The sequence below is a fragment of the Lissotriton helveticus genome, chromosome 11, assembly GCF_964261635.1.
Source record: "Lissotriton helveticus chromosome 11, aLisHel1.1, whole genome shotgun sequence".
Taxonomy (NCBI): domain Eukaryota; kingdom Metazoa; phylum Chordata; class Amphibia; order Caudata; family Salamandridae; genus Lissotriton; species Lissotriton helveticus.
This window is the reverse complement of record NC_136072.1, coordinates 9,231,254-9,254,883: the sequence shown is the minus strand read 5'-3', so window position 1 is coordinate 9,254,883 and position 23,630 is coordinate 9,231,254. Positions and strand designations below refer to the sequence as shown.

Below are 23,630 nucleotides of genomic sequence, written 5' to 3'. Positions count from 1 at the left end.
GAACGCAGGCAAGGGGCTCCATTACGAGAGCAAAGAAGATTGTTGAAAGCTGTACCCCTGACGCATCCCTTTTGGAATCCTCTATGGCTGAGAAGACCTGCTCAGTAGGCAAATGTTCCATTGGAATAACATACAAACGTTTAATCCATTTAAGGACATTCAGTAACAACCCTAGTTTGTGTGACACTGCAAATACAAATTGCCATCCCAGGGTATGAAATTTTTCTAGGAAAGCCACTTCAGAGTGTGGGAAAGCCCTTGGTGCCCTGTCCAGCATCAGGAAGAGCTGCTAAGGTTCAAGTGATTGCTGCGTCGAGGGATAAATGTATTTTGGTTTGGGTGTCCCAGTTCACCCATGTATGGTGTCAGTCTACTCACCAGCAACTTCCCTAGTATTTTATAGACTGTTTTCAGCACCTAAAGTGGCCTATATAATATAACGCTCAGTGGGTTTCTCCCTGCCTAAGGTAGGATTACAATAGTGACCTCAAAAGTGGCTGTTGGAAGGGATCCTCCTCTGAAAGCATGCTGGTACAGATTCAGCAATTTAGGGGCTATCAGACTTTTATACATAGAAAAGAATTAACTATAATGTCCCTGTAACCTTTGCTTCGCCCAGGGTTACTGTACACCACTACACTGCATGCTATTCCAATCTCTGCCACTCTAGTGTATGCCGATCCACTGTATGCCACTCCACTGTTAGATCAATGTATTCTAGTCTACTGTACACTATTCCAGTGTATGCTACTCCACTCTAAGCCACTCCACTGTATGCCAATCCAGTGTATGCTATTAAACTGTAAACCGCTCTACTCTACACCACTCCACCCCCAAGTATGCCACTCCACTTTGTGCTATTCTACTGTAAAGCACCCCAGTCTGACACACCACTGTACAGTACTCCACTCACACCAATCTACTCAATGCCACTCCACGATACACCACTCCACTTTATGCTAGTTCACTCTGTCCTACTCCAATGTATGCCACTGTAGTGTATGCCACTGTAGTGTACGCCACTGAACTGTATACAACTCCACTGTACTCTATTCCACTCTGTCTGCTATATGCCTCTCCAATCTATGGTAATCCACTGTACGTACTCCACTCTAAGCCACTCCACTATTCCACTTATGGCACTCCACTGTACACCTGTCCACTGCACAGCACTCAACTGTACCCCTATTCAGTCAATGACCGTCCATTATACGCAACTCCAATGTATGTTACTCACCTCTACACCACTGTATGCTATTCCATTGGACATCACTCTACTCTACAATATTCCACTGTATTCCACTCCACTGTACACTCTTTGCCACTATACTGTTGCACACTGTGTCACAGTACAGTCTACTCTACCTTACCCCACTGTACTCCACTCTATGCCACTACACTGTACTCTACAACCGCTTCACACACTCTAGACCATGGCATATGACTCCACTGTACACATGCCACTTCACTCATTAACACTTTTCTCCACTGTATGCTATGCCACTACAGTGTACTTCACTCCACAGCACTGTACGAGCACTGTACGAGACTCCACTATGACACTTGAGTCTACTCTACGCTGTGCCTCTCCTCGACTACACCATACAACAGTTTAGCCCACTGTAGGACATGATAATGCATGCTGCTCCACTATACAAAACTCAACTATGCTCTGTGGCACTGTAAAGCACTGTATTGCCTCACAAGGACTTTGGACACCCGACTTCACTAAATGCTCAACTCTATGCCACTCCACAAAACTCGACTCCACAACACTACAGTCAATGAAAGTTCACTGTACGACACTCCCTGTACTGTGCGATATGCCACTCTACAAATCTCCATCCCACTATACGACATAACACTCCACTCCACTATATAATTCTTTACTCTACTATATGCAACACCACTGTACTCTACTCAACTGTATTCCATTCCATAACACTAGAATTTGACACTGCACTACGCTGTTGTTTACTATATTCTGACACTCCACTTAACAATTAACTTATTCTCGACACAATGATCTGAAACACATTTGTATTAAAAGATCAAAACTATTTAGAATTAATGAAAAAAAAAAGGGTAAAGCTAAGTTGTAGTTAGGAAAAAGTTATGTAGTCTTTATCTACAAACCCAAATGAAATTATACAAACTGGAGAAGTAAAGTTATAGTAATTTAAATTTCTGATTTACACACCACTAGTTAACACTTACATTAATAATTTACGCACCACCTTGTATTTACTATACATCATGCACCTCTTTACACCTCCTTCTTGCATCATCCTCCACGCTACATTAACTATAGCTCGCCACTCAACAATGCACTGTGTTCTGAAGTGATGTAATTTCAGTTGTCATAAGTCTTATTATGACTGCTGATTTCACATGCTAATAATTCTATAATATGCAACGGTATTACCAGTGCATGGAGAAAGGGCGAGTTATAGTGTTTTCAAATAGAATTTCATACCATTCCCCAGGCCACGCTCCTGGATATTTTTTATGTAATAATCTACTGATTTCTCTGCCGTATTGATGGATGAGGAGCCAATCTTTTGAAGATACAAGGTTATTTTGAAAAATGACCACTGAGGATGATGGGTCATATTTACAATGCCTTTTTGCTAAACATGAGATATTGATTTGTAGAATAATTTCCTCTCCTACTTCTGAAAATAATATTTAAATGGTTTGTCACAGACAATTGTAGTTGTAAACTATTGACGAGTTACTGACCCCCAAGTTTGGGTGGTAACAGATTCACAAAGGGGGCACCTTCGTGAATCATGTCCGGTGTCCACGGGTTGAGCAGGCACTTGTGCCTTTATTGGACTCATCCTGTTTTACCTATGCATGTACCTAGCTCACAAAAATAAATTGCATTCCCACTCATAAACCAGTCAGTGTGAAAAATGGACATCGCTAATTTGCAAATGTGAATGATACACCTAGCCCAAAAGTCTTTGCAACTTTACACACCGTTAAACCTGAATGAGGTAGCACAACATTTCTTATCTATACAAGAAATATTGCAGTGGAGAGGTGAGAAAAAGTTGGCTATTTTCTTTAACAAATAATTGGCAGCTGGTAAACAAATTTCTTACAATTCTCTGTCAATTTCACAGCTAAGTGCCTGATTCTGATGCTGGTTGGAAAGCTTCCAGACCAAATCAGTTTGAAAATGGTTTCCGACCCACTTGGATCGGGAGAGTCTGACCGACTGAGTACGATGCATCCGGATGCTTCCAGATACAATTTGGTTGGACTCCCATTGACTTCAAAGGGAGCAAATGTTCCTAACCGCATCATAATTGGCACTGGGTCGGGAAGACACGTTCCCGATCCGATTTGGACGGAGCAAATGCCATTAGGAGGCCTTCCTAACTGCATCGGAATCAGGCACTAGGTGGGAATGCTTTCCTAATCACATCAGAATCAAGCAGTAAGTAGTATGCTTACACTATGGTGTGTTGTCCTAAATCTGTGGTAGAAGATGTGCTGGGTAAAGACAAATCATTTATGAAACTTTCCATTCATGCAGACTACATATCATGAATGGTCAATTGTATTTTCTCCACACGTGTAGTACATTGACAACCCTGGGTACAGTATATGTCACAGCCACAAAATGAATAAGTGGTGGACTGTGCACACATGTTCTTTTGTTTTTGCGACTGGTAGTGGGGACAGAAGCTTTAAAGTACTGTTTGATTGACAAATTAACAAGTGTTTTTTGTATTTTCCCACCAGGGAGGGGCGCTGTGCTCTTGTGACCTCATTTGCGGTGTTTAAGTTCATGACCATGTACGCTGCTACAACTCTGATCAACCAAGTTCTACTCAACTGGGTATGTTTTGAACTCATGGTGGGTTCTGATATGTTCAACTTGAGACCAGTCAGTATTGTGGGTGGAATAACCCAAGAAAATGTAAAGAAAAGCTTGACTGTTCATTGCCTTAGATCCTTCTGATTATGGAATATATGAAATATCATTAGCTAGGAATCTATGAAGAAACACAACCTGTCAGTATCCTTAATCGCATGATTTGTCCCCCAGGTATCACTCATTGTTTGTTCGGACAGGATAGAGAGGGTCCCACATCCACATACTTGGAAGAGTTTAGCTAACAGAAACTATGGTTCTTCACTTATTGTGATGCAAATGGATGCTATTTATTAGTATTTTATTTTTTTAATGGATATGTTATTCTCATAGAAGTGATGTACATCGCTTCGAGTTGGCACATGAGAATATTTGCAGATAGGAGGGGATCACTTGAAGACTGATTGATGCAATAAATTGATTGGATTGTGAGAAATACACTCAGTGCTTTACACACACTGCAGATTGTACACAACTCTACTTGAAAGTCTCCTCTGCTTCAGACATCAAATGCTTCAAACAAGCCCTTCACAGCTTCCAGGTCTGGCTGTCCAGCACCCACCTAAAGCTCAACTATACCAAGCCAGAATTCCTGTTATTTGCCAAGAGCAGCAAACAAGCAAAAGTACAAACCTGGCTCTGTGACAAAAAGCTTGACAGCTTCAAGACCCAACTTTTGCTGAATGCTGAGTCAATTGAATTCACCCTGGACAATAAACCTTACCATAAAGGAACACACTGCTAAAAAGCAAGGGCAGCTTAGAACCACCTCTCTATTCTAAAGAGTGTGAAAGCCTTTCTTCAAGAAAGCAATGCTGCTCAACACCCCTACTCTTGCATCTGGCTGGTGGTGATGCCCTACACCATGATATCCCAGTATCCACTCTGGCACCATTTAGGAACATTCTACACACTGCACTTCAGTTTAACCTGATACATATTTAATGATGTCCTTAGTGACAGGTTACCTAAACCAGCAAACCACATATCCTGTAATTCTTCTTAATGTAGAATCATTTGCTTAAAATGTCATGAACATTCACCATATAAAATTGTGACACTTCTGGCACCTTATTTGTCACAGAGAAAATGAGTTTGAAAAGTGTGTTGTCAGAAAAAGATGATTAAACGCATCTGTTGCGTGTGCATGAGGAGGACACATGTAGCCCCTACAGAGGGTTGTCTTAATTGCTTAATATTCACCCATTTATGTACAGATTTACATCAGCTGTCACTATACTCCAGGTAACGAGAGCTGTGAGACAGCTCAACGTGGGACCGTGAAATACATGTGACAATCTAGAAAAGGCCACAAATCACCTTGTTCATTTTCTGAAACCATTACTGCTTAAGCTTCACAGTAATCGTAACAAACAGAATTTTCTGTTGGAACTTATATGGTAAATATCATCTTACTCAATGCACACATACAGCTAGATTCATCAAAGGCCCGTTTTGCGAGTCTGTAATAGCGATTCATAAGGAATCGCTATTACAGACTCGCAAAACGGGATTCATGTAGGAATCGTAATTGAATTTGCGATTCCCACTGATTCCTTATTTGCGATTAGCTAATTGCTAATTGCAAATAAGGAATAACTCCCCATGCATTCCTATGGGCCTAAAGGCCCATAGGAATGCATGGGGAGTCATTCCTTATTTGCGATTAGCAATTAGCTAATTGCAAATAAGATTGCGATTTCAAGGGTGCCAGGGTGTCCAAAGGACACCCTGTAGCACCCCTGAAATGTAATCTACATTGGTGTTGCGCACACACATGTCCAAAGGACATGTGTGGGTGTAACATGCAACTTAGAAAAATGCATTTAAATGCATTTTTCTAAGTTTTCGCTATTTACCACGAGGTTTGACCTCGCGGTAAATAGCGGCCCAAAATTGCGATTTCGCAATTTTAAAATGGTTCATGAATTGCATTTAAGGAATCTCAAATAGAGATTCCTTAAATGCAATTCCTCGCAAATGTGCGAATTCTTTAATAGCAAATTTTGCATTTGGGATGATGAATCCCAAATGCAAAATTTGCACTCGCAAAAGGCAAGATTCTGAGAATCTTGCTCTTTGCGGGTGCAATTTAGCTTGATGAATCTGGCTGTATATTGCTCTTAGAAGAATGAATGGCTCAGTGAACTCTGCCAAGATTCAAAGCTCTTACCTAGAGTATGGACAGAAAATTCTACAATGAGTGGTTACCTCATCAATGATGCATGACCAACTTTTGGGTTCACAATGAAACTGGCAACAAGTAAAAGAATGAGAGAGGAGTGTTTATTGGTAAAACTGGAGAGTAAACCAAAAATTGCTTTTAGATCACATAATCAACTGACTATGAATGGTAAACTGATGTATGGGACCAACCCAGTATAAAGGTGTTCACATTTACCTGAGAAGGAAGGATCTTTTTGAAAGTTTAAATGTAGCACTCATTAAATACTCTCTATATCCCCAAGTAATGTTTAACCATTAATTTTGAAACAGAGGTATGCAGGGGATAGTCCAAGGGTTTATGTAACCTTGGAGGCAATTGGACGTTGACAGAGCTTAGGAACTGGAGCTTAACAAAAGCATACGGATGACTTGGAGAAGCATCTGGGCCTGGAAGTCTTTAAGGCTGTAAGACTATGAGAATACTAGCAAGCCTGGCTATACCCCAGAAACCAAACTCCTTTGATTTACTCCATTCTGGTATAATATTCCTACAGCCAATAAGCTAAGATGCAGCATACCAACTCCAACTTGCCAAAGGAGTGGTCCAATTGAGGGTGTGCTTTGCTTCTTTCTACTTCTCTAAAGACTATTAGTTCTCTTTTAATGTTGCATCGTGTACCGTGTAATAGATTAATTTATTTATTTATAAAGTTTAATATAGCGCGAACTTGATCCTGAAGGATATTAGAGCGCTTTACAATTTGAGGCAAAGGTAACCAGTCAGAACATGCATTGCTTGAAAAATGGACTTAAATGGATCCCCCAGTTTCCCCCTAAACACCAGAGTTTAATGGAAGAGAAGCACAACTGGTTGAGATCAGGAGCAGCTTCTTGTTGGTCTTAACCTGGATCTGTTGCTGTGCTGCACATCTGGAGTCCCTGGCAGTTGTAGCTCTTCTGCAGGTAACGGATCTCAGCATTTATGTGCTCACTTAGTAAAGCCGTCATTATATACTTATATATACCTGATATAAACAACAACAACCCGCCCCACAAATTCCACAGCAAAAATAGTGTTCTTTTCTGTAGGAGCAAATTAGCAAATTCTGAAGCTGAGGAGACTGTCAGGGATCCCATCTGAGGAGTGTTAATTCCTTGTTTGTTGCCAGACTGTGTCCCCCTATGAATCCATTTGCTTGTATTATTCTGCTTAACCATCATGTGCATGTGTTCAAATTAGCCAATAGTGCATGTGATCAGCTGTCCCCATCAGTCACTGAGCAGATGTTAGTGGGGGCCTGCAACTATCATCTTGTCATTTACCTCAACTTTCTTGTCCTCCTATACAGCTGTGCACAAATGCAAACAAAATATCATTTTGTTAAACATTTAGCACCCTGTGCATAACTGTATGGTTTAATCTTTATAATTAATTATTAGTGATGTCGTTTTGGTGACCTCTAAGATACACATTGAACCAGAAAATCTGAATGGATTACTTGAAATGTACATGATATATTACCTCGATACACAATTAACTGTGTGCATTGATAATCAGAATAATAAATTGTTTTTTTTCTTTTTCTTTACTGGTTTTCTTTAACTATTACAGCACTGTGGACTCTTTGGAAGGTTCCAGTACCTCATTATTGATGTGGCGATCACAACAGGGGTGTGCTTAACAAGTACGATTCTAAACTCTATCCAACATGAATTAAAATGTATTCTTATTGGCTGATATTCAAAAATGCAGTTTGTGGCAGCCCCATTCCTCTATTGTGTGCATAGAATTCCCCAAATATTTATATTACTCATCAGCATATACATTTGAAAATATACAGCTAGTTAGCCTATTTCAAGATTAATCCCTCAAGGATTAGCTCAGTGGCATCACAAAGAACCAGGCTACTGGCCAAGACTGACCTACCACAGGGCACATGGAAAGCCATGTCATTTGTGGTGTCTCTGGGTAGTATATTTGGTAATCATCCACACTAGCACATGCGCACCCCTAAATGTCAACACCCACCCAAAGCACAAACACACAAATATATCTACATTCATCAGCTCAGATCAAAATATACATGTGGAAGCAAATGCATTCACAGGTGGGCACACACTCCAGCATCTACACATGCAGATGCAAGCAGAAGCAAGCCTCACAGAAAGGAAAATATACATGTGGCTATTAACAGTAACCCATATAACAGGAAAAATACACTGTGATTGCCTTTGATAATAAAATCTACTCTTACCTTTATCTCAAAAAGGTGAAAAATAAGAACCAGAAGCCTCTATCCAAATTTCTCACAAAGTGTGGCCACCAATCACCAAAGTGATGCCAAAGCCATTGTGAGATTCTGGATCCATAATTGAGGTGAGAAAAAGAAATGGACTCACTGTCACAAAGTTAGTAAACTGTGCTTTGTGGTGAAACATTTTATTTAGAAAACTGGGCTTAACCTCTTATAGCAATGCTATAAAGTAGAAGGTGTTTTGACTGAGAAATGTGTGTTCAGCATCAAAAGAATATTGAAGAAAATAAAACAATAATGATCCCAAACCATTTTATTAAAAATAAAAACATAAATGATTAAATCAACACCCCAAAAAAATGGATAAGGGGATTATGACACAGCAATTCTTGATATAAATGCCAAAGCATCAATTGGAAATCAAGTGGGTATTAATGAATTTATGTATTGAATGTACTTGGACAGCTCAACACTGACCCCACTTGGCATCCTGGCCCAGGGCAAAAATACTTGGTAAGAGAAGAGGGGAAAAGGTCAATATCGCCTAGGTGCATTTCGAAAAACAAGCTGTCACAGATGGTCACTGAGGTTGTTGGTGGTGTGGGGTGAAACCCTACTCAAGCAACATCCAAAATGTTTGTCAGAGTGAACCACAAAAAGTTAATAAATTAACCTATGCTTTATCTTCTGGTAGCTTGACACAAAAACCATCAGGCGTAACTTAGTCAATGTGTAAAGTTTTTATGCAGCACAAAGGGGCGTGGCTATGCAAGATGGTTGACAGGACGGGCTCGTGAGAGGCTCCTTATCAGTCCTGGCTATCTCCTGCAAAATCCTGCTGTACCCGGCGCTCTTTTGCTTCAAGCCACCTGCACAGCTCACCCCACAGCACACTGGCACCCTGGGTGCACAGGTTTAAGGCAAATTAAAGCGGGAGGAGGCCATTTGTGCCGTGCAGGTGAATGAGGCTGTAGCTCTGGGAACTGCGACCAGGGCCTGACTAATCCCCAAAACTCGTTGCGGCCTGTGGGGCTGGATCTGTTGGTGGCCTTGTTCATGCTGGCTGCGGTTGATTAGAGCCTTTGTGGGCAGTATGCTACCTGCGTGACCTGCTGGGTGCAGATCTGAGATCCTAGACATTGGCCCCACAGCAAGACTATGGCTGTACAGTGGCCGGCGCCTCCGGCTCTTGCAGCCTTATGGAGAAGATGCCCCTCCAGTGAGTGACCGTGTGTGCAGCCATCCTGTGCCTCTGGGCTGTTTGCAGCAGTTGACCTTGCTCCACTTGTCAGGCTCTGGGGGTGTCTACCTCACCGTATATTTGAACTCCTGGGCACACAAACGGATTAACCTTTGCCCCGCCTGGTGGTTGGATATTGGGCCCTGGGGGAGACTCTCCAATGGGAGATCACTTGCCGTTGGGCCTGGTGCAGATACACTCACCCTCCATCCTTATCCTTTGGTGACTTCTGGAGCTACGTGAACTAAAAGGCAGTGGTGGTGCCATTGCCCAGGGTTGAGGGATGGTGGGCAGACACCTGTGCATCCTTGTTTCCCCATGGATGGACTTGCGCCTTGCAGGAACTGGGTGGCTGGCTGTGCCCTGACCCGACACTGGAGTGGGGAATAGCTGACTCTCCGGATCTCTGGAGGTGGTGGCCATGTTGGCCCTTGTGTCTGTGGTCTCTTCATAGGGAGAAACAAACAACCGGCCCTCTCACAGGGGAACCCCATGGAGCAGCATACCACGCCTACCTCATAATGGCAAACACAACAGTCTGGCCTTCAGGAGAATCAGTTGTAGCGGCCATCTGCTGAGGAGCCCTCCTAGGCGGAACTGCTTGCTGCTATACAAGACTCATGGGTGACCCTCAAAGGGAAGATAGAAATTGTGGAGCTTGAGGTGAACCTCTTCCGAGTGGACCTCGGAAAGATGTCAGCATGCTATAGGTGGTTGCGTTATGGAAAGAGCTAGCCACAGTGACATCCAAGGGAATGACCTTGGAGTCTAGACCCGAGGATGCAGAGAGTCTGTTTTCTGGGATTGCCGGAATGAGCTGAAGGGGGTGCAACTGAGAAGTCTGTGTAATGATGGATCGGGGACGTGGTGAAGCCAACTGGGAAAGCTCCAATGTTTGTGATTGAGAGGGCCCATTGGGTGTTGGTGGTGCCCCCAGACCTGGGGCATTGCCATGGGCTATCATATACTGCGTCTAGAACTATCAAGAGAGAGACTGCATCCTCAATGCTGCCCAGGAGACGGATGCTGCTCAATTTGAAAACCAGAGAAGAGAGCCCAATGAGGGTTCTGATCCAGGGGGATGGCACTATGGGGTTTGTTCCCTTTGTCACTGTCATATTCCGAAGGGGCCGTGCCTGCTCCGTAAACTACTTTGGACTTGGGGTAGCTCCGCTACCTTATCATATAATCATGTCTTGTGTTCTGTCATTGTCTACCCTTCTCTCTCTCCACTGTTTCACCCCTCATTCTCTTCCAGGAGGGAAGGGCGATACACCCGGATTGCAGCTGTGACTATGCATATTTGTTATTTCGACCATATGTCGAGCTCGTAACCATTACATGTTGGTACAGTATCACACTGCGAGCCCTGTGTATAATCCTGGAAGTCGTGAACTCCAGAGTGTTTAGCGTAACAAACCTAAAATCCAGGCCGGGTTGTGGTTCGAGGTTACCGGCTTATGGACCTTTTTACCAGAGTTGCTCCAAAGTTCTGGATCTTCTTCCTGAACGTGCCATTGAGGGTTAAAAGTGTCCACAACATGAATCTAGGGGTCTAGAAGCTCTGAGATGGACATTGGGATTACAATTCCCACAACACACATGGCCAGATCCTTCCAAGTTTACTGGGTGCACTCCAGGATGGGGACTTTTTGGTGGGAATGGTGCAAGTGTGCTCTCTTAACCTGTAGCTTGCAGGGAGTCCACTTCTTAATCCTTGTGAAGCCAGGCAAGGTCCTTAGGGCTCTACAACCAGATTGTGCAGCAGGTGCACTCCTTCAGAGTGCAGTCCTTTGGGGGCAGAACGGGGTTTGAGCAGGGCTTGTTGTTTCAGGCAGTAGATCTGAGCTGCCATGCAGCTCTTTCATATTTATTCAGTGTTGCCGGGTTTCACCCCTAATCATTGAGATGCAGGGTGTCACCCAGGTATATGACCACTTCCTACAAAGAGTGACATTTTCCTTTCCCAGAAAGCACTAGTCTTCCAAAATGGAGAAACTCCCTCCTGGAAGGTTAGATCAGGCTAAGCCAACCCACTGGTGTGGCGAGGTTTCCTTAACCCTCCCCTTGGAGCCTCCGCACTAATCTAATTTCTGGGGCTCCTGTTTGGATGGCGTGCAGGATGTGGAGGGGGGAGCCTGTGCTGCCCTAAACTGTCATTCTCCCTTTGAAGACCAGTTTTGCTACTCCACCCGTATCCTGCCTTTTGTTCTGCAGCTTGCAGTTCTCTTCCCACAGGAAATCATTTATCTCAGAGCCGGCCACTTCACAGCTCATTAAGACGGTGTGGCTCGGCCTGGCAGAGACTGGTCAATCAGTGAACGGCTACTGGAAAGCTAGATTTCGGCTTAGCTAAAAGAAAGTTCTGTAACTTAATTTCTGTTATAGTTATAATTAATTAATCAATGAATCTGGATATATAAAGTGCAGCTAATTACAGGTCCCGAAGTGTATTTGATAATTCTAACAGTAACAAGTTGTTTTATTTCTTTATTCATTTTGATACCTTGAAATATATTTTAGCTCACTCCTATCATTAGTTGTACTTTATTAAAGTATTCCCATCTTAGCCTATGGAGTCGTTTACTACAATGGGGAAAACACGATTGGCATTTTCTCCCTCACTGGGTCTTATAAAACATATTTTATCATGTCCCTGCTTATAGTTACAAGGCACCCTACCCCTGGGGCACCTAGGGGACACCTTAGGGGTTACGTATATGCAAACCTAGATAGTTTCAGACTTTTAAAGTACCTTCAAAGTAATTCAAAAGTCGAACTTGCATATTCCTTTAAGGCAATAGCACCCTGAAAAGCAGGGCTGCTTTTAAAATGACAGCAAAAGACACACAATTGATGGACGGAATGCAGAATAAATCATAACAAACACCCTCAGTCAAAAGATCAGGGTTAAATTCATCATTACTTTGCTCACTCTGCCACTCCAGTTCAGACATGGACATATGCAAATCAGTCTTGACCCTGTGCCTCATGGGAACAGTCCAGCCTGAACTGCCAAGACAGGACCTCCTTGGACCAGAAACAAGCATCGTGGGACCGGTTTCGCACATTTAAGTGCACACTTAAGTGCGTTGTCTATTGGGCCTCTAAACCTAAATGCCCTTTTGTATACTCGGGAGTTACAGCTAGGCTTTCAGTGCCTATCCTAATCATACCTAATTACCTAATTACACAGAGCACTGGCCCTGGGTCTGGTTAGCAGGGCCCACCGACATTCAGATCCAGAGATCCAGCACCTTTTAGTCATAATGTGGACACTACAAAAGCCCTGGTTTCTCACAGCATATCTGCCGCACCTTCTTTCTCAGCAGTTCAGGGCTGCAGTGAGGCCTGATGTAATTATTTCTAAATCACACATTCAGATGGTGTACTACACTACCGCCCACATATGATAGTTACCTTTTATGCAACAGGTACATTTCTGCAGAATATTACTGTGGTGTTACTTAAAATTTAAATCTGCCTCTTGGGGATAGCCAATCTTTCACTGTGTTTAGGTGTGTGTTAAATGTTATGAATGTTGTGTTTATCACTGTGTTGCATGTAAATAGCCACAGTGTTTATGTGTGCGGTGTCTCATCACAATCACGGGTGCTGTGTCGTGGTGTTAATACTCCAATATGAAGAATCATGGTTTAATAAAAGATGTTGCGAATAATACCACTACAATTGAAGGAGGTCACAAGATTCCAGTTGCATTTTTTTGAGGTGCTACATAGGGTTGAATTTTACCCTGATTTATTTTAAGCTTACCCATCACGAGACAGGACTAAAGTCAATTATTGTACCTGAGGGGTATTTTAGTTTCTTTCATCTCTGTACACCCACACTAGAGGATACAGCTGACCCTCTTGAGCCCCCTCACCATGGGCCCTAATATGAAAAACTGTAGGACCTCCCTTGCAAAGCAGGATTGTAGCCCATGGTTGTGAAAAAGAGCCTGTGATGAAGCACACCACCTGGCCAGTGGGTGGAGCTTCACCCTTTAAAGGGACTCTCCTCATGTGTGTATAAGACAGGTCTGTTTATGTTACCCATCCCCACAGGGTATCTTCCATATAGTGTATTTATGGCCAGGAACTGTATTGCTGTGTATTGCTTGATAGCCCCTATTGTATTTATGCAACTCTTACAGCCAAATGTAATGTTTTCTGTAGTCCTGTTTATTGCCAGAAGTATAGTTTCTGCCTATCTTTATTGCTCCCACCTTTTTTGCACCATGGTAATGCCACTCTCCAACAGTGAAGCAATACCCGCTGACAGTAAACAATGTTTACAATACTACAGAGATTGCCACCCATCAGAGCAATTTGTGTGGTAGTTGTTAGCATTATTTTCATTGTAGGGCCAATTTACCTATGGCATAGGCATGCCAAAGATGTGATGGAGTTTTACAGTGTTTGAATCATAAAAGGCCAGAAATCTGGTTTGTCTTTTACTAGGTTTCAAAACAGTGTAAAGTGAAAAAGTTAAAGACATTGTTTTAAAATGTAAGGTGCCTTTTTCTTCTCTTCTAATAGGAAAAAATGTTTTCCCATACCTACTCCAAGTCAGAGACAACAATATTTTACATGTCAAAGCTTGGTTAAATTGGAACAATATTGGGAAGCAATTGCTGTGACAGTGGATTTTTTGGGATCAAAGTGTATTATATTCATAAATGTTTTTTTTTCTTTCAGTCAGTCTGAATGGTGCATACCCAAAGTTATCTACATACAGACCAACAAATCACCTGATGTCACCCCCTTTTGTCCTGTCGATATGTCTGCAAGCGCTCTTTGCCTTCATCATACAGGTCGCTGGCTATGCATCCACTGTAGAGCAACCATGGTATAATGCAACAAATATCCATAGGTAAACACAAACTCTGGTGGATTTATTGTAATCTTTTTAATTATAATTTGTTTAGGAATTACAAAATGATGTTGCATTTTTTATGTAATGTCTTGTTTTACATATTATTTGTTACTGCAGTTTTCCATTCCATAGCACTGTAAATGAAAACTTTACAACTCATTGGGATTCAATTTGTCACCTTCTTAAATATGAAATGGTGACAATGCTTGTTTGGGTTGTGAGCCTATTGCTACACTAGGTTAGCCATCTCACTTCAAATAATTATGGACCCTGTTTCCAGTCCTCAGTTGTACCACACATTGCTTCAGGGGTGTGGGTCTAATTGTCCATTGAAGCAAAACAAGTCTACAAGGCCCAGAAAGCGTTAGCCTATCACACAAAGGTCCAGTACTGGAAAACATTTCCGTAATGACTCGGAGGGAGGACACCTCTTGCTAAATGCAGATCTCAGGAGAAGGCACTCAACTCCGCTATCTGACCAGGTGAGTGTGATGTGCATGAGAAATCTCAGGTGAAAAGAATCCACATTCCATAACCAATTGCTCATCCCATTTGATTAGTTGCCCAATGGGTTCTTGTTCAAAGTATGGGCTCCTTTCTGTGATCAACTGTCTCACCTGAGGATCATGTTGAAAATGATGAGAGTTCAAGGAGTAGTAAACCTGGTGGCACATTCAGAGAATGCCAAGAGTCAAAAATGGAAGTCAAGTTTAACCGAACTTGAATGATGACCTACTTCCAACTCCAGATGCTGTCAGACTTGATCAAGGAATGAGGTAGATTTCTGTACTAGGCGCACCAACCAGGGTTCTTTTGCTCAAAGAGCCCTATTGGAGAGTCTCCAGGTAATCTTTTTATAGTCCGTAGACACTAAAGAGATCTTTAAGGTATCTCTCTACCTTCATGGGTGTTTACAGGTGTTTCACATGATTAGTTAAATCACCCAGAATTTGCAGACATATTTCTGACAGAGTATCAGAAGTACCCATGAAGGGACAAAGAAAGATACTTTTCTGAAGTAGGCATCCAATCATGATCCAAAGTGTAGTTGCCAGACAGGAAGAGTTGACTGGTTTATTACATTGGGGCCTGAAGGTTTTCTAATAGCGGTTGTCAGTGTTACTGTACGTGTTGTGACCTGGCAATGGAATGTTCATAAAAGTTTAGTGTGAGTAGCTTGATTAAAACAATACATTTTTGTTTAAAGTTCTTCTTAGACTTTTGTGGATACACACATTTGATGGATGGGTATAAATCAATATTCTTCTGGTCTAATGTTTAACTTGGCAAGCTTAGTTCAAATTGAAGTTCAGCTGCTTATAGTGAAACTTCAGATTATTTAGTTTTGCCACTAATAGTTTTGTCCAGAGCTAAGACCAGAGTTAACAAATCTAAAATCTATTTGTTTTGTACTCTGGTGACACTTCCCTAAAGACTAGACTGTCCTTACCCTGGGTAGGCAACCAGGTTGCCATTGTAAGGAATGATGTGTTAAGAACATTTTGAACTATTAATTGTCTGCCATGTATAGTTCACCTGTGTTCGGTCAAACATGCACTAGAGTTGCATGGTGTTGTCTGAAGACCTCTGTATGGCTCAGGCTATTTTTTGGGTCATGAGTCTTGGACAAGGTGTAACACTTTCCCAAAATACAACACTGTCTCTGCATGGCTTTTACTATTCACTGTTTATAGAAGCGTATGAACACTTGTGGGAGCCGTCTGCCTTCCTGCCACCAATAACAGCCGCCCCCCCGCCCCAAGGATTGAGGGTGATAACAGAAAGATCCCCCCGCCTTTGACCCGCAGGCAGGACAAGGTAAGTATGTGCTCTAGCGTTTTCTATCCCCGCGCCCTGACGAGCCCACTCTCACCGCCCTTCCTCCTCATCTTTGACTGAGGAGGTGGCAAGAGTTGAGTCCAGGAAAAACACTGCTTATTTTCAGTACTCAGATGTGCATCACATATACAGATTCTGCTTTACAGTACCACAAATTCTGAACTCATTACGTTTGGGCACTGAATGCCAACGAAGGATGGTTGGATAAATGGAAATGGATGACATGCACAGTTCTTTTTTACGCAATACCTGCAGACTCTACTATGCATGAGAGATGAGCCCCAGATGTAAAGGGTGTCCACTTTTATCTTTGGTGCCCACGAGATGTGAAGTGGACAGCAGATGCATGCAGTGTTCAGCTGGAGCCATGAAAACCATAGTTGTTTACCATGTACCAGGGTTTGCCAATAGGTGTCATGCATGACTACCTTATGAAACAGGTGCCCTCTGCTAAGCTAAAGGCTGGGATGGCCACCAATGTTCTGGGTGATCTGAAGAAGCCACGGCTAGCCACCAATCTCTGGGAGTGATCACCTAACACAAGAGGAAGGCTTCTTGTGCCAGATATGCCCACCCGTTGACAGGGCTGGCTGGCAACTACACGTGCAAAATGTCATCATTTATCAAGGGAGATTGACATACACATGTATGCCAGAGATTCCCACCACAATGCCACAAATGTGGGTGGTGTGATGTTATGTTGACTTTGTATGGCATCAACCACCATTGTTATGGCATAGCAGTGTCTTCTCTAGATGGCTGCCCTTCATATAGAGAGTGCGGATGAGCTTTTCAAGGCACTGATCATTTCAGTTCCCAAGCAGATTTAGTAATTTGGTTTATAAATATAATAGAAGAGAAATTTCCCAGTTGACGTTATGGTATCCGCGGTCCCTTTCGCCAGCAGTCTCAGCTAACGTGGTAAGAGAATGAGTGGGCTCACTTTGTAAATATCATTATTGCCTTCAGAAAACATCATAATGCTATTTGCCAGACCGAGATTAAACCAAAAAAGGGAGGTAGAGCTATTCGTCGGATTTGTGCTCCACTCTGATACTTATATAAACAAAGAAAATCCAACTTCAGGAGGGGAAGAGGAAGAGTGATCAAAAGGATATTGAAGCACTCAGTGTTTGATAAAATACCCCTCACACACCAAAAGGCCCCTTGGTGTCATGCTTCATCATTGGGGTCTTCGCACCCCTCTATCGGGATGCGGCGTGCTGCGACCTACGGATACGCGGGAGCACTTTCAAGTTGGCTATGTGTGGTGTACCGTGTGTGGGGTATGTGATTAAAGTGAGTAGGGAACGTGGTGAAGGTTTAAAAAGTACCTGGCACTTGAGTGAAAAAAAGTTTTATTCCGAACTCTGGCTGGTACTATTAAAAATAAGTGCAGGGCGAGATCAGCCTGTTATGTTAATGAACAGGATCTCTGGTGTGCTGTGTTGTCGACATGTTTCGGAGACTGGCTCCTTCTTCAGGACAGGGGCACAAACTCCCTTCCCTACTCACGTCTTCTTCTACAAAAAAAGTGTAAGTTTTACAAAAAAAGTGAAATTTTTGTAGGAATAGGCTAAGTGTGCCTACAGCGGTCTGCTACAAGTACAATGACCTGCAGAAAGACAAAAACCAAAAGACTAATGGTTACCCATGTAGCGGGTAGTTGCAAGACGCAATCGCCTTGAACCACACCATTTGCTTGTTAATAAGCTAGTAAAAAACGGACTCACACCACATACAACATAAAACACATAAAACTAGGATTTTACTGCCAGTTGTACTCATACTTGTGAAGCCTGGTTGGTGGGCTTCATGAACAGCGCGTTGGGGTGTTGCTCCAATGGCTATCTGTAGTAGAGAATGATGTAGCTGTAATTTTACAATTCAATCTCACTTACTTTTGAGGAAAAAGAGGATATCTTGTAAGATGTTCTTTTCTAGGTGATATACTCACAAGGTCTGGACACTCTGATCGCCGCCTCCCCCTCGCGCTACTCCGCTGGTGTGGAGTCATGCGAAGGACATGGGTATTTATACTCTGTTTCGTTAATTGGGCGGAAACGGGAGTGTCACCATGTATGGGTGTTCCGCATGTCAGCCATACAGGGCGATCGTATGTTACTGCTGCGTGAGCACAGGATCAGCGTCGGTCTGGTCTGGTTAGTGTCCCTGTGTGCCGCTACGTCTGCGCGCATGCGCAGTACGAGTGCAGGTTGTTTACTCACTCGCGCATGCGCGGTAAGCCCCAAGCGCACTGGGTTTTGTATCGAAGGAGCGCGATTGCGGTCCAAGTGTCTGCTAGATGCCCCAGTTATTTGTTGAATGGTGCTGAGTGTGGATAGCGGCCTTGTTCAGCGGTCGTTGAAAAACAGGAGCAATTTATTTCCCCTTTCCACGGTTTAGAATAAATGACAGTAGATCATGACTGGGGAACCTTTTGACTGATGGGAATTACTCTATCAACTGCAGCACAGGTGTTTTTGTGGTAATTATGCTGATAGTTGGCTCCAGGGCACATCATCATTAAGCCCAATAATATGGGTGCCCAGACGGAACACCCATCTTTGTTCCTTTTGGAAAAGGCCAGCATCAGTGGGCAACTGTTCGATTACTGTCCATTTCAAATCGTTGACGCAATGTTGCATAGTGAGAAAATGTGTGGCCATTTTCGTCGTGCTTTTCTTACATCTCACATTGCTTTTGTGTTCATTCAATCGTGTTTTGACGGCTCGTGTTGTCATTCCCACATATTCAAGATTGCATGGGCACTTTATGAGGTAGATAACGTTTTTTGAGTTACAGTTCGTAAATCTCCGTTGCTCCCATGTCGAACCGTTGCGGAATGTGAGTTTTTTGCTTTTTTCGGTTAAATGGCAGCTGCTACAATTACCGCATGGGAAATGACCTTTGAATCCCTATGGATGGTTGAGAGGATGCCGTTGTAGGTTTCGGTCTAGTGTGTACCAAAATATCTCTGAGGTTACGTCCTCTGCGGTGGGCAAACATTGGTTTGTCTAGATCCAGATCGCCGCTCGTCAATATTCTCCAATGTTTGTTCACAATCTTGGATACTTCATTAGACATTGTGTTGAAAGTGGTCACACAGATTGGTCTTTTGTTTAGAGTAGGTTCCTTGATTCGTTCCTCCAGTAATGACTCCCTGTTGTTGTTTCTAGCTCTTTTTAGTGCTTTGTTGATGATCCTGTTTGGGTATTCTCTTTGTCTGAGTTTGTCTTTGAGGTCAGTCGCCTGTTCCTTGAAATCAGACACGTCAGTGCAATTTCGCCTGAGGCGTAAGAACTGCCCGTAGGGCAGGTTTTCTCGTAGGTGGCGAGGGTGAAAGCTATCGTACCTCAGTAGGCAATTCCTAGAAGTAGGTTTAAAATGGGTGGTTGTTTTTAGTATGCCAGTATCTGCATAGATGTTGAGATCCAGGAACACCAACGTTTGGTTTGAGATTGTGCTCGTGAACTTCAGGAATGTGTTTTGGGTGTTCAGCCATTCCAAAAAGAGCTCCGCTGATTGGTGGTCGCCTTGCCATATGACCAGGATGTCATCAATATATCTTTTCCAACATTTTATATTTGGCCTGTACGGGTTCTGTTCATGGAGTATCTTACTGGTCTCGAGGTGGTGCACATAGAGACCAGCTAGGCTCGGAGCAAAGGTGCTTCCCATGCTGGTCCCATGGCATTGTTGGTAAATAGTGGTTTTGTACTGGAAAAAGTTTTTCTGCAAGGCCAGTGAAATGCATTCCAGAACTAAGTTACGTGGTGTCTGGTATTTCCATTGGGTCGAAAAGAGAACTTCTTCAATGATCATCAAAGTTTCATCGTGGGGCAGGCTGGTGTATAAACTTTCCACGTCAAGAGACATTAGTAGTTGGGTTTGAGGGTCAAAGGTCATTTCCTGAAGAAGTTGTAATACTGCCTTGGTATCCTTTAGGTACGTATTTGTGGACTGCACCAGGGGTCTCAGGAATGCGTCCGCAAACTTCGACAGTGGTTCTAGAATAGAACCAATGCCCGAGACTATTGGTCTACCTGGAGGTTTTCTAATGTCCTTATGTATTTTGGGGATACTGTAAAAATATGGAATGCGAGGTTTCTTTTGCATAAGGAATTCGCCTTCCTTTTTGCTCAGCCAATTGTGTGTCAGACCTTCCTCAATCATGCATCCGATTTTTACCCTGAGATGTTCAGTTGGATCCTGTTGTAGAACCATGTAGTTCCGCCTGTCTGACAGGAGGCGCATGCATTCATTGTCGTAGTCCTCAGTGGACTGTAATACTATTGCTCCCCCCTTGTCCGCTGGTTTTATGACCATGCTGGTATCGCCAGATAAATTCTTTAAGGCAAGTTGCTCTTCCTTGGTCGTATTATGGAAGATTTGTGTGGGTGACACATCCAATTTATTGACATCCGTCATAACTGCCTTTTCAAAAGCGAGTAGCTCAATGGGGAGTGTAGGGTCGGGAGGTGTGAAGGTCGATTTAGGTCTCAGACCAGTGTCTGTCATCACAGCTTGTGTTGGTTTGTCACTGAAAAAGACCTGTAGTTTTAATTTTCGTACAAATTCCTTCATTTCCACGTTTACTTTGAAGATGTCCGTTTTTTGTGTCGGTACAAATCCTAAACCTTTATTTAGTACCTGTCGTTGGATACTCGTCAAAGGTTTGGAAGTGAGATTTACCACTAGGTCCCTCTCTGGTTGCTGGTTGACGCCTGGTTGGGTAGGGAGCCTGTCATGCTCCTGGTTTGTCTGGGGTTCCCTTGGTCTGTTGACTCCCAGGTGACGTTGTTGCCCTTCCGGTTCTTTCCCCGTGTCCCTGGGCGGGAGCCTAAAAAAGGCCAGACCGAAACACAAGTTTAGACAGAGTAATCCTGTTCTCTTGACAAACAATATAATCATTACCCTGAGAAAGGTCAACATGTTACTTATCGGGCCGAAACTTGTGTGTAGACAAAGTAATTGGGTTCTCTTCAAAAGCAATGATTGTTGCCTTGAGAGAGCTCAATGAAATGGAAACATCTTGCTGAAAATCACAGCAGATGAACAATTAAAAAAAAAAAGTTCACGACCTAAGAAAAGAGAATTCTACCAACCATTTGCTGTTAAAAGTTTCTTTTTTTAAATCCATATGGGTAGCATGCTCACTCCCAGTAGTGCTTGAAGAGGCTCTACCTTTTATCACTGCACTTTGAATTATCCACCCTTCTTTAAAGAGCAGAAAAAAATGGAGGATCAGACAAATGGTTTAGGGGTAAAGCAGTACGGATCTCTCATTTGGAAGAAAGAGGACCGCCCAAGAATAACAACTAAGAAAACCAGCTTTCTCCTCCTTTGTTCCCTCCCTTTACAAATACATTATTTCTAATGAGGACTTGCACCCACAGGAAACTATGAAAAACACTTTCCTTATCCGTGTACCTCCTCTTCCACGTAAACTCTCCTCCAGTACAATATACTACACTATACTATAGGAGTTATACAACCAATGCCTACCCGAATCTGGCCTCCCAGCGCTGGATAGTAAAGAACAGACTACTCATTACCAAGTTACACAAAAAGCCAAGTCCTAAGACGGTGACTGAATCTGAGGTCCCCTCCAGCCATCCGTAGCGTCCGAGGCGAAGAATTCCATAGTTTGGAAAACAGGAAGGATAAGGATCGAACACCGCTCCGACTTTTCAGCACTTTTAGGATTGCGGATAGGTAAGAGGTGGAAGATCTCGGATCGTATTGGGCTGTAAGGTCATATCAGATGATTTAAAAGAAAAGGACCGCTTTTATTATAGGCTCGACATGCAATGCACATAGGGCTTTAAATTGGATATTTTTTTATAGGGTTCCAGTGATGTGTGGCTAGCGATCCTAAAACAGTTTGGTACTTGCATAGCCTTAATAAAAGACTTGGTGCTGCATTTTGCACAGCCGGCATCTGCTTAATACATATTGTGGACATCCCAAGTAGAGTGCATTCCAGTAGTCCACGCGGGCGATTACTAAAGAATGGACAATGGGCCTCTGCATGGACTTTGGTTGAATTTCAGGAATCGTTCTTACTAGTTCAAGGCAGCAAGCTGATAGTTTCTTTACATGTGTCTCAAATATGAGCGCGTTGTCCAGCTATATTCCCAAAATATTTGCGTCAGATTGAGGTTGGGGATGAAGACCTAGAGGATCTGGTCAACAATCTGGACTCCAGCAAGTCATTAACATCTGCCTTGAACTCTCTTTTCTCCATGAAAAGTCATCCACTTTGAAACTGCTGTAAGACAAGGTTTAAGATGTGATGATTTAGATTGTTATTCCGCTAGATCCAGAAAAACATTCTGAGTACCCACCACCCTCCAAGGCTGTGTATATCCAGATGCTGAAAATTCTGTAAATTGCAAAAAATGTTGCTAATGTAACTCCCCATGGACTTTGACGCCTCATCGACATACCAACCAGTGTTTTTTAATATTATCTGCCAACTTACACACAATGGCATGTATTGTCCTCACCTATGTGAAGTACCATGCCACTGCTCAGTGTGAGGGCAGTTCACATAAATACAGATGAAATAATATCTGCTTTAAGACCCTACTCCTAGAGATTCCTGTTCCAGCACCATCAGGTAGGGTGTCTTCTAAAATACCACGGTGAGTATTTTTCCTAGACTGTTCTAGTTTCCCAGGTGCAAACTTAGCTTCATACATCTGATCAGAAATGGAATTATATTATTATTTATTTCTGTACAGCGCTTGTCTAACTGGAAACCTGGACGTGACGATGTCAGCGTTTCGCACCTTTGAAGGCACCACCTTATTTCCGCTGTATGAGGGAAACCTGATCATTGCAGCGTTTGTGTTCGCCAAAGGGAAGCCCTTCAGAAAGCCTGTGTATACAAACTGTAAGTGCACATATTCAGTATTGTATGAGTATTACTCAAATGCATGTGCAAGGGCTCCATGACAGGGATTGCCGACAGCCCGTTGAGGGCCCAGCAGAAGTCTGATTGTTTACTATGTCTGCTCCTGATTGGTTCCAGATTTCATGTCCAGTTGCAAGTAAGCATGACCGGTCTGCATGTTTGTTGATAGGCTGTGACCTCCATTGGCTCCTGAGATGAAGGGGCTCACTGTCCACTAGGAGGAAGCATAACCACCCAATGGAAATCCAGGGTACTGCTAGTTGAGAGGCACCACCCAAAATCATGTAATCTTCAAATGTTGTGCTAATGTTTACCCCACTGCATTGTATGTTTGCTTGTATATACCTTATAATTTGATTAATTACAGTGTGATAGCTCAGCAGTTATTTATTTATATATATATATATATATATTACCTACTGGCGGTCGCCAGTAGGTATA

General features: G+C 42.9%; 1 protein-coding gene across 1 annotated transcript in view; it reads left to right on the top strand.

The window, feature by feature from the left end:
- Nucleotides 1-23,630, top strand: part of LOC144792837 (putative cation-transporting ATPase 13A4) — a 289,798-nt gene that overhangs the window by 241,353 nt on the left and 24,815 nt on the right. Inside the window, exons 24-27 of the mRNA XM_078668035.1 lie at nucleotides 3,757-3,853; nucleotides 7,668-7,740; nucleotides 14,251-14,425; nucleotides 23,017-23,168. Of these exons, the coding sequence (XP_078524161.1) occupies nucleotides 3,757-3,853; nucleotides 7,668-7,740; nucleotides 14,251-14,425; nucleotides 23,017-23,168 (497 nt within the window). The remainder of the gene's footprint in view (nucleotides 1-3,756; nucleotides 3,854-7,667; nucleotides 7,741-14,250; nucleotides 14,426-23,016; nucleotides 23,169-23,630) is intronic.